General features: G+C 40.2%; 1 protein-coding gene across 2 annotated transcripts in view; it reads right to left on the reverse strand.

Annotated features, from left to right (window-relative positions):
- Positions 1–249: 249 nt before the first annotated feature.
- The window catches only part of kiaa0586 (KIAA0586 ortholog), a 379886-nt gene continuing 363408 nt past the window's right edge, over positions 250–16727 (reverse strand). For both annotated transcript variants that reach the window (XM_052029700.1, XM_052029708.1), the window contains one exon: positions 250–1583. In XM_052029700.1, coding sequence (XP_051885660.1) covers positions 1441–1583 — 143 coding nt within the window. In that variant the 3' untranslated portion in view covers positions 250–1440. The remainder of the gene's footprint in view (positions 1584–16727) is intronic.

The raw sequence follows: 16727 nt of genomic DNA on the forward strand, positions 1-16727 counted from the left end.
AACACGGCAAACAAATATTGCAAGTTGTTGTTTATCTTCCATATCTATGGATTTGTTGAGAGAGGCTGAACGGCAGATAATTTTTAGATCCTTTTGCATGTTGTTTAGAACATAAGCATTGATTTGGACACACAGTATGCCTCTCTGTGGTGTAGTTTGAAATTAGAATTTTCTTTATTAGTCATGAAGCTTTTGTATTACTAATATCTAAAACTGAAACCACTTCTGCATTATTCTTAAATTCTCCATCAGAATATGGGTGCCCGGTACAAATGATTTTTCATGAAATAACAAAACTAGCTGCAGTGATTATGATAGCTTCCTTATTGAATGCTAAAATCAGAGTGTGTTGGCTGTTTTCACAATTTTATTGTGGTTAGTTCATTTTATCTTAATTCCAATCCAGGAGGATATTCAGAGGAAGAGCTCCTTTGACTAATTTTGTAGTGATGTTTCAACTTGCTTGCTTTGTATAACAGCGCCTACCAAATCATCTTCTCATTCTGGCTTAAAACTTCTGTTTTCTTCTTCACTCCTTGTTATTTGTAATTTGTCAATATCATTGTACCCACAAAATTAACCTAGGGCCAATGCTTAAATGTTATGGATTGAGGAAGGTTGCAAACATACCAGTTTTGCACTGTAAAATGTCTGAATACAGACAGACATAATACTCATGTGCAAAGTGTCGAAAGTTATACTGGACAAAACTATGGAGAGCACATGCTACTCAGCCTCTTTTATTGCCAGTGCTTGATACAAGGTGCATTTCCCTACGTTAAAGCAGCAAAATATATCTGAGTGCAATTATTCTACAAACCACACTTGACTATAAAAGAACAGCATATGGCAATAAGATGTACTTTGGTCATGTCTAGTATAGGGGTTTTTACTGATACACAGGTGTTCAGGAACCCTTAGCTGATTGTAATAATGATTGTTGGACAACAAATTAATGAGTTTAAAAATATTTGTAAGAGGGAGCATGTTTTTTGAATAGATTTCTACTAGCTTAAAGATAGAACATGTGAACTGTCAGCAGCAACTAACTTCAGTTTGTTTTCCTCACCATCTTAAAATGATAATTGGTATTTTACTTCTAAAATCATATTGATTAGGGAAAGAGAATAAAGCAAAGCTTCTAGCACACACTGCATTAAAGTTTAATGCTTTTCCATAAAAGACTAATGTTATCTATCTTCCCATTGAAAAAAAACTACAAATTTATTATTCATACACAATCATAAACATAGATTCTAGCACGATAAATCATAATCCTCAATTTAAAAAAATAATTTAGCAGTGTAGTCACAAGTTGATACTGCAAGATAAATATATTATCAAAACTGCATATTAAGGTGTGAAAATATGATGTCTTTAAATAATTGGTGGAAAGATGAAAAGTATCAAGAGTATCTTATAAGGAAATTATGCAAAGCATCAAAATATTTCAGCTCCAGAGGTATCATCACCATCTATTGTGCTTATGCTGCCAGAGTGGTCCTCTTCATTCATAGAAGGTAGAGTTACAGACATTTTCAAAGGGCCTCCCTGAGTTCCAGAAGACCTTTCAACTTCTGTACCTTAACAATAAAAAGAGAAAAAGAACATGAAATCAGATTCCATATAAATGAAAAAATTATACAACTTTAGGTTGAAGCAGGTTTTCTTATGTCTACAAGTGAAATAAATCAGAATTGCTTGGCACTAAAATCATTGCATGTTTTTGCTTGATGGCTCAGATTGAGCCCAGTTTAAGGAGAAAATGTGTAAGGTTTTCTCAGCCATTTTCACCGAATATCAGATAACAATTGTAAACTACATAATAAATTTGTGAAAGATAGCAATGTAAAACTGATTGCTGTTTTAAGACAAGAGATCATCACTGAGCTGATCAGATGCACATCAAAAATTAGCAACAGAAACATCAAGATCATGAGCATTATAGTCACTCTGGATCATCGACATATGTTGATTAAGATGATAAAACAAATTAATTAGTTCAGTTTACAAGACCCACCAGTCATCTTCCCCTTGGCCATTCCATGTTGTTCCCTCATACAGGCAACTATCCTCTGTTCACTACTGCACTGAGTACTGGACAAGTCCTTGATGGTTGAAGTCATCTTCAAATGTGTGCATCCACATTGATAGTAGTCTCCCCCAGGAGAGCTCCTGCCTTGTAGCTGGCCATTGAGAATAGCCTAGAGGGGTCTGGTGTGATGGGCAGCATGTGCAAAGAGTCAGAGCCTCCTGGCCTTGATTCATGCACTGATGTTCCTGGGACTGGATGGCCAGTAGGGTAACTGCTTGAGGAACAGCTGCTGGCCCCACAGCTGTCACATGCTGCACCCCCCATTAGGTCCAGATGGAATGGAACATGGTCCAGATAGTTGAGATAAAGTTGCTTTTGATGTGCGAGCAGTGAGCCAAGCATTGAGACCAGAGGTCAAAGAATTTAAATCAATAATTGACAGTACTAAATCTGAAAAACTAAGCAACCATGGCACATTTTCTCATTGGCAACACATGAACTAATTTTTTAAGGTGTGGTGCTGTCGTAAATGTTAAATTTCACTGCAGCCATTAAATATTTTAAGGGGAAGATCTCTTAAAATGTAACAACCTTAAACATTCTTTATTTCATCTTACTCAACCAAAAACTATAAATTCTATCCTGAAAAGAAAGAAATATTAAAGTAATTCAGATATAACATCCTGTATGTTCAAAACCACCAATTATCAGCCAGCACATTTCAGCCCATGTGCAGCAATAAAGAGAAAAAAAAATCTCTCTACCAGTAAGCATTTATTTTATAGTCGCCAGGTTTTTGATATGTAAAATTATTTTAATTATACAAGATAGTAGTTCAGATATCTTTTTAAATCAACCCTTCATTGCTTCTGGTGATGAACTTTGCAATATCTAACACATGATCCTGTAATTAAGTTCTATTAAAGATGTCCTTGGTATTAAAGACTTTTTTTTGGTTTAACTAACACTGGACAAAGTAGAACAGTCAGTAGTCAAGCAAAAGACGGTGTCATCTTGTGACTACACCTGGCTTCTCAATGGTTTTTGGAGAGATGGTGAAAATTCCATGATAGTCTTTCATCAAAATCTCGAGGACCACTGAACTTTTATTTACAGGGAGTGGATCAATAAAAATCTTGATTCCTGTTGTCAAAAATATCACATAAATATGCACAAAGCTTCCAAAGGACATTTACTTATCAAATATCACGCCACAAGGGCAACATCTGTTATCAAATTAACCAGATTTTATTCATATACAGGTGGGGCAAAGTACAGTACTGCTAGTCACAATTATTTTCAAGTATTTGGATTTCATGTGATATTTAAATTCGATAAGGCAAAATCTATCTTTGAACTTAAAAAAAATACCAAAAAAACCCAGAAGATCTGGGTATTGCCTCATGTTAAAATAGTACTATTCATTTTAGAGTACCAACATCAAAGGGATTACTTAAGGAAGTAAAACTTGTTTCCTTGCTGGAGGTGTTCAAGCTCACGACACCCTAGAGGCTTCTATATTCCTTTGCAAAGATGAGACAGGAAGCTGTGATATTTCAAGTGTCTTTGAAATAAATTTGGAAGTAGTTAATATTTTTAATAGTGGAGAAGATTCAAAAAATGGGAATGGAAAAATGTGTGCATATGCAAAATAGGCTGGAATTACAAATATGCAAAATGGTAGCATTTGTACAAAAGTATTAAACAAATTAAAAAATACTGGAATTTTAAAATCAAACTTTTAAAATATTCTCAATTGCACCTGAATCCAGTTATCCACTTAACAACAACAAAATGCTAGTTGTCATATTTCTTATAAGGAAATATATCTCCATTGCATGGTTTGCCTTTGGGAACTTCCGACGCATCTCCTGAAAATGAATCACTCTTTCAATCTGTTTTAGAATCGGAAAGAACAGAATAGCAGGATTTTCTATTTTGTTCTGTTTGCAAAATGTGTGTGGGGAATCTGTTCCCAACACCTACAATAATCAGACAATAAGTAGCCAATAATTGGGCTACAAAACGAAGTCGGGCAGCATCGTTGTCAACAGCACATCCCTTCCTGATGAGCTTAACGCATTCTATGCACATTTTGAACTGAAGGGGATTGGAATGCCACCATCCACCCTGACAGCCTCCAATGCACCTGAACCCACAGTCACCGTTGAGGACGTAAGATCAGTCTTCCGGAGAGTGAACTCGCGCAAAGCATCTGGCCCTTATGGTGTCCCTGGCCATGTCTTCAGATCCTGTGCAGATCAGCTGGCGGGGGTATGTGCAGACATTTTTAACGTCTCCCTGCTTCAATCTGAGGTTCCCACCTGCTTTAAGAAGACCACTATTATCCTGGTACCTAATAAGAACAAGGTAATGTGCCCTAATGACTACCTACCGGTGGCTCTGACACTCACCATCATGAAGTGCTTCGAGAGGCTGGTCATAGCACACATTAACTCTGGCCTCCCAGACAACTTCGACCCACTGCAATTTGCCTACCATCAAAACAGATCTACGGTGGACGCCATCTCCCTGGCCCTACACTCATCTCTGGAGTATCTGGACAGTAAAGACACTGTGTTAGACTACTGTTTATTAACTACAGTTCTGTCTTCAATACTATAATCCCAAGCAAGCTCATCACCAAACTCCGAGACCTGGGACCCAACCCCTCCCTCTGCAACTGCAACCTGACTAACAGACCACAATCAGTAAGGATAGGCAGCAACACCTCCGGCACGATTATTCTCAACACTGGTGCCCCACAAGGCTGCATCCTCAGCCCCCTTCTCTACTCCCTATACACTCATGACTGCGTGGCCAGATTCTGCTCTAATACCATCTACAAGTTTGCAGATGATACCATCGTAGTGGGCCGTATCTCAAATAATGATGTGTCAAACTACAGGAAGGAGATAGGGAGCCTAGTGACATGGTGTCATGACAACAACCTTTCCCTCAATGTCAGCAAAACAAAAGAGCTGGTCATTGACTTCAGGAAGGTGGGGGCAGTGCACATGCTCCTGTCTACATCAATGGTGCTGAGGTCAAGAGGGCTGAGAGCTTCAAGTTCCTAGGAGTGAACATCACCAATAGTCTGTCCGGGTCCAACCATGTAGATGCCATGGCCAAGAAAGCTCACCAGCACCTCTACTTCCTCAGGAGGCAAAAGAAATTTGGCATGTCCCTTTTGACACTCACCAACTTTTATTGATGCACCATAGAAAGCATCCTAACTGGATGCATCATGGCTTGGTATGGCAACTGCCCTGCCTGGGACCATAAGAAACTGCAGAGAGTTGTGGACACAGCTCAGCACATCACGGAAACTAGCCTCCCCTCCATGGACTAAGTCTATACTTTTCACTGCCTTGGTAAAGCAGCCAGCATAATCAAAGACCCCACCCACCCGGGACATTCTCTCTTCTCCCTTCTCCCATCAGGCAGAAGATACAAAAGCTTGAAAGTACGTACCACCAGGGTCAAGGACAGCTTATCTCCCACTGTTTTAAGACAATTGAATGGTTCCCTAGTACGATAAGATAGACTCTTGTCCTCACAGTCTATCTCTTTATGACTTTGCACCTTATTGTCTACCTTCACTGCACTTTCTCTGTAGCTGTGATACTTTGCATTCTGTAATTGTTTTACTTAGTACTACCTCAATGCACTGTGTAATGAATTGATCTGTATGAACAGTATGCAAGACAATATTTTCACTGTACCTCAGTACAAGTGACAATAATAAACCAATTCCAATTCCAATAATCCACCAAGAAAAGCATCTGAACAGCTTTTATACTGAGATCTAAATGTGGACAGGTAAATATTTTGGAAAAACTTTCTTGTTCCTGCATCTAAGCATAATGGATCACCTGGAAGATGTACAAAGAAGATCTGTGTGTCTCCATTATGGATTTGCAAAACTAACCACCTGAATTTCCTATAAGCTATGTGCTAACACAATTGTTCTGGTGTAAGCACTCAACCCTACTGTTAACTCAATTTCTTCAATTTTTTCCCTTTAATTGCCCATTTAACATTGTTACTTTGATTACTAAATTCAAATCACTGGATCAATTCTTTTTTTCAGAAGATGATAGAGGTAAATAGGAACGTAACATAGGGACACATTAGAAGTAGAAATCAGAGAGGGCCTTTCAGTCCTTTGAGCCGAGTCTTCCATTTAACAAGATCATGCATAATCTTCTATCTCAGCACCATTTTCTTAACCTACACTCATATCCCCTGATCACTCTAATATTCAGAAATCTATTAATTTGTGTTTTGAATGAAATTAATGACTCCACAATCATCCAAATAATCCAAAGATTCTCCACCCTCTGATCAAAGAAATTTCTCCCCATTTCAGTCCCAAATGGCCTACCCCTTATTTTGAGATTGTGACACTTAGTTCTAGAATTCTTATACATGGGAAACATTCTCCCTGCACCCGTTTGGTGGAGTCCTCTAAATAAATGTGTCTTAGTCGGTGAGCAATTATTTTTCTAAACTCTAGAGAATAGAGGCCTAGCCTACTCAATCTCTCCTCATATGACAGACCTGGCGTCCCAGGAAGAGTCTAGTGAATCTTTGCTGTACTCCCTTTTCTTCAGGTAAGGAACTCAACATTGTACACAATACTCCAGATGCCGTATCAATATGGCCCTAGAAGGTGCAGGAGTAAATTGCCAAACATTTTGATTACAATATATTTGCAAAGTTTATATGGAGATACAAGACATTGCAGATGTTGGAATCTGGAAGGAAAAAAACTGCTAGAGGAACTCAGCAGGTCAGGGAGGTCCTGATGCAGGGTCTTGACCCAAAACATTGACTATCTCTTTGCCGCCACGGATACTGCCTGACCCGCTGAGTTCATCCAGCAGTTTGTTTTTTTTGCAAGGTTTATATCACTGCCTGCTCTATTAAAAACCTACAATCTTGAAAGCATTGAGAGCTCCATTTTTGGTAAGCTATGCTATCACTTGTCAAGATGTTTCATAAATCAAAAAATTTATCTGAGGCCACAACTTCCTGCAAACAAATAGGCAAATTACTAGCACCTGTGAGAAGGGGCACATCATTCCCACTCTGAAAGACTTGGAACAATATTATTTACATGTTTTCTCTTAATACTGGATTCTACTGACTTTGACATCAATCACTTTCAGCTGCACACTTTAAATACCTAACAAACCTGTTGTCACAGATGGTGTTCTTGAAGCACAAATGCTATCCTCATAAGCTTGAATGGAGCACCTGGGGCCATTTAAAGCAACATTATCCAACTTTCAAGGATCACTGACAGATTGTCCTTCCAACAGTTCCTTGAGCATACTAAGTCTAGCTGATATGTGGTTCATCATTACAAGATATTTTTGAAAGCCAGATGGCACACTGAAGTAGAGCAGGTGACCTCAAAACATCTCTCTCAATGCAATTTGCATTTCTTTGATGATCAGATTTTCTTCTTCTCTGTTAGTTGTGTTACAAGAAAAACACTTGGCTCACAAACATTTGATCTGAGTCACTTGTTAATATGAAAACTATTGATTTTACAAACTGTTTTCTCTGTTGTTCATAAAATTCAAATTATATCACAGCTGATGAAACACATTTTAAAAGTTTTTATATTTTATATATTAGGTGTGGTACATTACAGTTTATGATTCATTGAAAACTCATTGCACGTTCCTGTGATTCCCGTCGTTATGATGTTGTCAATTGTGATTTCATAGGAAAGGTTAGAAGAAAAATAATCGAAGTTCACCTCCAGTCTACCTTCTTGCAATGATGCATAAAACAATAGAGTTGATGTTCAGTTATAATCATGCATCCTCATAAATTTCCAAAATGAAACATGAGGCAAGGTGAAAGCACAGGACCAAAGCCAATGGTTCCTAACAAGCATGCAACAGTTTTCAATGTTTGTGTGACTTTCAACTGTATATATATAATGTGTGTGTGTGTGTGTGTATATATATATATATATATATATATATATATATATATATCTATATATATAGATATAGATAAAATTTATTTTATAATGGTCAGATTTCATCCTCTAATTGCATCGTTTGTCTAATCTAATACAACAGTTTGTGCCTGGTCAGGACTGCTATGAGTCCATAGATGCACATGACAAATTTCTGCTTCCTCCATGAGCAATGCCTCTCCTCCACTACCTCCAATATAGAATCAGACAGCACAGAAATGGGCTCTTCGACCCATCTCGTCAATGCCAATCATGATGCTACCTACGCTAATCCTGTTTACCTGTATGAGACCGGTATCCCTCTATGCCTTTCCTATCTAAGTACCTGTCCCAATGCATTTTAAATGTTGTAATTGTATCTGCCTCTACTACCTCATCTGGCAGCTCATTGCAGATCTGCCCCTCAGATCTCCTTTAAATTTCTCTCCTCTCGCCTTAAACTTGTTACTTCTATTTCTAGAATCCCAAGCTCAGAAAAAGACTTTGACTGTCTATCCTCTAGGTCCCTCAAAAATTTTATAAACCTCTACAAGGTCACCCCTCAGCCTCCAACATTCCAGTGAGAATAAATCCAGTTTATCCAATCTCTCCTTTTAATTATGGCCCTCCATTCCAGGCAACACCCTGCTGAATCTCTTCAGGGCTCTCACTATTGCAACCACATCCTTCCAATAGTGTGATGACCAGATCTGTACACAATACTCTTTATGTGCCGTCTGATTAATGTTTTATACATCCTAACTCTTATACTTAATGCCTCAGCCTATGAAGATAAGCATACCAAATACCTTCTTCTCTAACCTATCCACCTGTGTAGCCACTTTCAGCTTGCATCCCCAAGTCATTCTCTACATCAGAGGTTTTCAACCTGTGGTCCACGGACCCCTGGGGGTCTGTGGCGGGTTGCCAGGGGGTCCGTGAGCAAACCAAGAAAAAATTGTAAAAGCGACCTGTTACAAAGACGTAGCTTACTTGCTTGCTCCAGTTTTCCACTATTCAGAAAATTGGCCATATCTATTCTATCTGTTATTGGCGACAATCTTAGAGACTTAGACGGTGTTCCCTTCTGGTAAGCTACCGCTTAATATTCGATTTGTGTAGTCAGAGTAGTCAGTAGTGTTTACTACTCACTACTATTCTGTTGTGCACTATAGTGTTAGCGAGACTGAGTAACATTGTTGGTGTGCCCTAATAATATTGCTTACTTACCGTGCATTTACGCCACAGTGACGTCACTGTTAAACGAAAAGTGCACAAGCATGTAAATTTTAGATTAGTTTTGATAATTTTGTTTATCAGTAATAGTAATTAAACTGTCCAGCGTGTATTGCTGAGTATGGGGAAATTTCTGAAGAGAAAAGCCAACCAGAAACCGGAAGATTCTGATGACGAAGGGGATAAGGGTGACCGAAAGAGAAAACAGTGCAAGTACGATCCAGAATACATTTCATATGGCTTCATCGCAGTGGGGACAAATGCGGACCAACTCTCTGTGTTGTGTGTTTGCAAACACTGTCCAATGATGCAATGAAACCAGCGAAATTGAAGCACCATTTAGCAACAGTGCATCCAGATATTGCCAGTAAGCCGAAGGAATATTTGGAGTAAAGGGAATTATGAGGCTCTCAGGCAGGAAATTGGAAGATTAAATTAGGAACAGATGTTCTCAGGGAAAAGTACGGAAGAAATGTGGCAAATATTCAGGGGATACTTGTGTGGAGTTCCGCATAGGCATGTTCCAGTGAGACAGGGGAGTCATGAGAGGATACAGGAACTGTGGTGTACAAAGGCTATAATAAATCTAGTCAAAAGGAAAAGAAAAGCTTACAAAAGGTACAGAGAGCTAGGTAATGTTAGAGATCTAGAAGAGTATAAGGCTAATAGGAAGGAGCGTAAGAAGGAGATTAGGAGAGCCAGAAGGGGACATGAGAAGGCCTTGGCAGGCAGGATTAAGGAAAACCCCAAGGCATTCTACAAGTATGTGAAGAGCAAGAGGATAAGATGCGAAAGAATAGGACATATCAAGTACAGCAGTGGGAAAGTGTGTATGGATCCGGAGGAAATAGCGGAGGTACTTAATGAATGCTTTACGTTAGTATTCACTACGGAAAAAGATCTGGGGGATTGTAGTGGGGACTTGCAATGGGCTGAAAAGCTTGAGCATGTAGATATTAGGAAAGAGGTGCTGAAACATTTGGAAAGCATCAAGTTGGATAAGTCGCTGGGACCGGATGAGGTGTACCCCAGGCTGCTGTGGGAAGCGAGGGAAGAGATTGCAGAGCCTCTGACAATGATCTTTGCATCGTCGATGGAGACGGGAGAGGTTCCGGAAGATTGGAGGGTTGCGGATGTTGTTCCCTTATTCAAGAAAGGGAGTAGGGATAGCCCAGGAAATTATAGACCAGTGAGTCTTACCTCAGTGGTTGGTAAGCTAATGGAGAAGATCATGAGAAGCAGGATTTATGAACATTTGGAGAGGTATAATATGATTAGGAATAGTCAGCATGGCTTTGTCAAGGGCAGGCCCTGCCTTACGGGCCTGATTGAATTTTTTGAGGATGTGACTAAACATATCGATGAAGGGAGAGCAGTAGATGTAGTGTATATGGATTTCAGCAAGGCGTTTGATAAGGTACCCCATGCAAGGCTTATTGAGAAAGTAAGGAGGCATGGGATCCAAGGGGACATTGCAGTGTGGATCCAGAACTGGCTGGCCCACAGAAGGCAAAGAGTGGTTGTTGAAGGGTCATATTCTGAGTGGAGGTCAGTGACCAGTGGTGTACCTCAGGGATCTGTACTGGGACCCTTGCTCTTTGTGATTTTTATAAACGACCTGGATGAGGAAGTGGAGGGGTGAGTTAGTAAGTTTGAGGATGACACAAAGGTTGGGGGTGTTGTGGATAGTTTGGAGGGCTGTCAGAGGTTACAGAGGGACATAGATAGGATGCAAAGTTGGGCTGAGAAGTGGCAGATGCAGTTCAACCCAGATAAGTGTGAAGTGGTTCATTTTGGTAGGTCAAATATGACGGCAGAATATAGTCTTAATGGTAGGACTCTTGGCAGTGTGGAGGATCAGAGGGATCTTGGGGTCCGAGTCCATAGGACGCTCAAAGCAGCTGCACAGGTTGTCTCTGTGGTTAAGAAGGCATATGGTGTATTGTCCTTCATCAATCGGGGATTTGAATTTAGGAGCCGAGAGGTATTGTTGCAGCTATATAGGTCCCTGGTCAGACCCCACTTGGAGTATTGTGCTCCGTTCTGGTCGCTCACTACAGGAAGGATGTGGAAGCCATAGAAAGGGTGCAGAGGAGATTTACAAGGATGCTGCCTGGAATGCGGACCATGCCTTATGAAAGCAGGTTGAGGGAACTTGGCCTTTTCTCCTTGGAGCAACGGAGGATGAGGGGGGACCTGATAGAGGTATATAAGATGATGAGAGGTATTGATCAGGTAGATAGTCAGAGGCCTTTCCCCAGGGCTGAAATGGTGGCCACAAGAGGACATAGGTTTAAGGTGCTGGGAAGTAGGTATAGAGGAGATGTCAGGGGTAAGTTTTTTACTCAGAGAGTGGTGAGTGCGTGGAATGGGCTGCTGGCAACGGTGGTGGAGGTGGATACGATAGGGTCTTTTAAGAGACTGTTGGATAGGTACATAGAGCTGAGAAAAATAGAGGGCTATGGGTAAGCCTAGTAATTTCTAGGGTAGGGACATGTTCGGCACAGCTTTGTGGGCCGAAGGGCCTGAATTGTGCTGTAGTTTTTCTATGTTTCTATGTTTTCCAGCAAATGGGATAGCTAAATCGAAAAAGGCAACAGTAATTTTGAATACTGATTGTAGTCTAGCTAAAATTAACAGAGCACTCTAAACACAATGAATAGCAACTTAAAATTGGCACTATGCAATCAAATTGTTTAAATCCCACAGATTCCAGGGAGCATTTCTTTTACTGTTGGGCCGTGGCATTGAATACACATATCAATAAAATCGACCCATGGTTTTCCCAGGATGGTATCAAAGCATTGGCTGTGCATTTGTCACCTACACTTGCACTTTAAAATGGACACTTGTGCTAATCAGTGGAGGGTAATCATCTACAACACTAGACAACAAGGGGAAAATTAGCAATACAGAGGTGTTGAAAGTATAACACACACAAGATGGATGATTGGAATGTTTACATATTAAGCAGAGTTTGTAAACATATCTGTCTGAATGAAGCTTCAATGACCTGTAATGTCATCTCTGTCCCTCTTCATAAATGCTGCCTGACCTGCCGAGTACTTTAGGCATTTCTGCTTATATTTTAGTTTGAAAGTATATATTTTAAAAAAAGAAACTTTATTCTGCCAGTAAAGCCAGGGTATCAATAATACCAGTCCGATTTGGCTGAACACTTGTGAAATAGTTGAATCCGTTCAAGATATATTCATAATGAAAATGTACTTCTAAGTCCATCCAAATGCTGGTTGAAATAATCAGCTTGAAAAAATACTCTGGGCATGATCTAATAATATATTCCTGACCAAACCCACGTCTAGTGATGGCCATAAACATTCACATTCTTTATATCCATGGGGAGAAAGAGCAGTTAGGGCCACAGAGTAACCCACATATATTGGCCTTGGTATTGTGCAGACAAAACTTAATAAACACACTGGGGTCTGTACAACATCATGACTGTATGCAAAGGATTTAACTGTAGGCCCAATTTGTAGCCCAAAGGCTTTCCTGCCTGCTTCTTAGAATGTCTCCCACTGCCTCCTATATTTTTGGCCCTGCTCCAAAAACCTTTTATAGCCTTTTCATGACTTTCCACTCTGAGCCTCAAAGGGGCTAAAGCTGCCTTGGCTGCTGCCTCACTGCAGGCTCTCCTGCTGTTGCCTAACCTAAAATGCATAACATCTGTTACATATGAAGAGAAAACAAATGAAATAAATAGAAGAAAATTATATGAAAATGCAAACATGTTAAATAAATTTCAAGAAGAAAACATGAAAAAAATATGCTGCTCCAAAAAGCTTCTACAATGGCATCTATACAAGCAAAGTTTGGAAGGAAAGCAGTGAAAACAAAGGGCAAGATTAGCAGAGTGAAAGAAAAAGCAGGAGAAAGAGAGAGGCAAGGATCACAAGAAGAATAGAAACAGAGATATGAAGACAATATGGACATACAGGACAGCATCAGTGGACTCCAAGTTATCACGAGGCCTGCAATGGGATCTTGGCAAATTAATAATGAGCACACTGCTGAATATTTTACAAATACAAGCACTCACTGTGTGACCAAAGAGGGTTCCAGCCAGCCTAGCTTTTAAACTTGAATTATAGTTAACACAGTCACTTTTATTTTAGTCCTGCCAACTCCTGCTTTGCATTCCCAAGGTTAGTAGCAGTGTTTTATTAAGCCCCACTGAATCACACCCCTCGTATTTGTTTTTTTCTGGCATCGCTGTACTTTTCTCATCCTTATCCAATTTCCTCCCACTCTCAACTCTCCTTTTAACTCTTAACTGCCAATACTTTTGGTCCAGCTTCATTCCTTTGCCTCAGGATAAAAGTAACAGTTAATCATCCTCCATTTATCACAGCAGCAGGAAATGCTGAGTAGATACCTACGATGATGCTGAAAAAGTGCAGAGCTCATTTTATGCTTCAGCTCATGCAGAGTGCTACATCTTTAAAGGAGTAGACAAATCTGACCGAAATTCAGAAAATTGTGTCATCTTTTTGAACAATGGGCCAGAATTCAGTCAACTGTGATTTGCTTGCCTTTGGCACTGATTTCTGAATAAAGATCAAATTTAACTAGAACAATCCAGATAAGCTGAAATTGGGGTGGAGAGTTGGCTGGATCCTGCACAGTGATGCCCTACACATTAGAGGTGCTTCTGCTGTACAAAGCAATCATGCCACACGACATAAAAAAAAGGTAAAATAGAGCACTGACAGCCACACTCCCTCAGACAACTAAGTCACACTCATACAATTAAATAAAATTTAAATGAACCAATATGAACCAAAGCCCCATCTGGGTCTTCCTTTGCATTGAAGCTCACTTTCCAGTTCTGACCTGGATGTTTTTTCCAGATTTCCACTGTAGATGATGCAGAATTCTAGAATGATTATATGTCCCCACAAAACCTTACTCTATGGTGCACACTATCTCACTTTAAATTCTGGAATGAATATGGTTCTGATCTCCAGATGTCCCTAATGTGTCACACTGCTTTTGGCCTACATCAGGAACTGATTTTCTCCAACTGAAAATTGAGAATACTAAAGCCACATTCTTTCGATAATCTCATAATTTCCAACCCACTAACTACTGACTTCATCTCTTTCTTTGGCCCTCTCTAAAACTGAACTGAATAGTCTGCAGCCTTGACAACCATGACTGACTCTGAGATTTGCTGCCAACCAGCACATCCTCATTGTCAATAAGGACACCTACGTCCATCTCTGAAACGTAACGTTATTCTTCCTGCCACAGTTCATCGATTGCTTCTGTTACCTCTGGGCTTGCCTTTTCCAATTCTTTCCTTGTTGGCTTTCCATTTCCCACCCTCCAACCTCAGATCATTCAAAACTCGGCCTCTTGCCTGTAGCCTAACTCCCACCATCCAATCCATCTATCACCCTGTGTTGTCTCAACATTAGTTGCTGGTCTACCACTGTCTGCATTTTATAATTTTGTCTGCGTTTTCATATGCCTTTATCACTTCAGCTTTCCCCATCTCTAACTTTGTCCAGTCCAACAACCCTCCCAAGTTATTGCATTTCACCAGTTCTTGTGCATCCTCAGCTTTAGTTGCCTCATCACTGGTAGCCATGACTTCAGCCATCTGAGTGCTAAGCTCCAGAATTTCTTTCCAAAACTTCTCTGCCTCTTTATCCATCTCTTCCTTTAAAAAGTGCCTTAAAAATTATTTTTTGACAAAGTCTTTCTAAGTATCTCCTTATGTGGTTTTGACCCGACCACTTGTCATGTCTCTTGCCTTATGACTGCAAAGCACACATTTTCTAATTTTACCATAATGTTTACTCTAAAGCCAATGCATTGTGGCTGATCTGAGACAAAAAAAGGGTGAAAGTGAGTGAGAACAACATGGCAGAACAAGTGAAAGATGCGAAGTTTTTCTTCAGTAATCCAGCTTCAGTAAATGAAATAGAAATAGTGAAAGTTAGGGAAATGCTGATATTTAAAGGGACCTGGATGTCCTGTATATTGGTCACTGAAAATTAACATGTAGGTGCAGCAGGCAATGAGGAAGGCAAATAATAAGTTGGACTTTACTGCAAAAGGATTTAAGTACAAAAGAAAGGATGTCATACAACAATTACATGGTGCCTTGATGAGACCACATCTGGAGCATTGTGACTGATTTTGGTCTTCTTTCCTAAGAAAGCATGTACTTTCTATAAAAAGAGTGCAGCAAAGATTTGCCAGGTTAGTTTTTGGGATGGTGGGTCTGCCATATGAGAAAAGACTGAGTAGGCTAGGTCTCTACTCTTTATTAATAGAATTCTGACTATGAAAGAAATCAAAGAATATGGGAAGAGGGCAGGGCGTTGGAAGATCAGCTATGATAGAACATACACAGAACATGGAACAATACAGCTGGCCATGATGCCAGTCCAAACTAATCCCATCTGCCTGCACATGGTTTATATCCCTTTATTCCCTGCCTATTCATGAGCCTAAATGCCTCTTAAACATTGCTTTTTTTTACCAAAATAAACTTTATTCATAATAAAAGACAAACTATATAGAATAATAAAACAGTGCAAACCTTTACATTCATGTACAGATCAATTATTGGTGTTACTTTTTATAAAAACCACAGCACCGATGCCACTCGTGTGGCTCCCTGGGGTGATACCCCAATCCCATATTTACAATATTTAAAGGGCTTCCTCGCTTGGCCCTGCCCCTCCCTCTCTTGTGGCAGAAGAACCCTAAACTGTCGTCCTTCCCCACCAAGCCCTTGAGTCGGCCGCACCCAGCTTCAGTGCGTCCCTCAGCACATACTCCTGCAGCCTGGAATGTGCCAGTCGGCAGCATTCCCCTACGGACATCTCGCAGTGCTGGGAGACCAACAATTTTCGGGCAGACCGAAGGGCACCTTTCACCGAGTTGATGACCTTCCAATCTGTTTGCACCACTTCTACTGGCAGCACGTTCCAGGCACCCACCACACACTGCGTAAGAAACTTGCCTCGTAAATCTTCTTTAAGCTTTCCCCGTCTCACCTTACAGCTATGCTGTCTAGAATTTGACATTTCCACCCTGGGAAAAAGTCTCTGACTATCCGCCCTATCTATGCCTTTCATAATTTTTATAGACTTTCATCAGGTCACCCCTCAGCTTCCAACTCTCCAAAGAAAACAATCCAAGTTTGTCCAACCTCTTTTTATGGCTAATACTCTCTAATCCAGGCAACATCTTTGTCAACCTCTTCTGTATCGTCTCTAAATTCTTCCTGGAATGGGGTGACCAGAACTGCACACAATACTCCCAATGTGACCTATCCAAAGTTTTATACAGTGCTACATGTCTTGTCTACTTTTATACTCAGCACCCCGACTGATGAAGATAAGTATGCTGTATGCCTTCGGTACCACCCTAGCTACTTGTGTTGCCACTTTCAGGGAGCTATGAACTTGCACTCCGAGATCCCTCTGTACATCAATG

Source organism: Pristis pectinata, chromosome 1, assembly GCF_009764475.1.
Source record: "Pristis pectinata isolate sPriPec2 chromosome 1, sPriPec2.1.pri, whole genome shotgun sequence".
NCBI lineage: Eukaryota > Metazoa > Chordata > Chondrichthyes > Rhinopristiformes > Pristidae > Pristis > Pristis pectinata.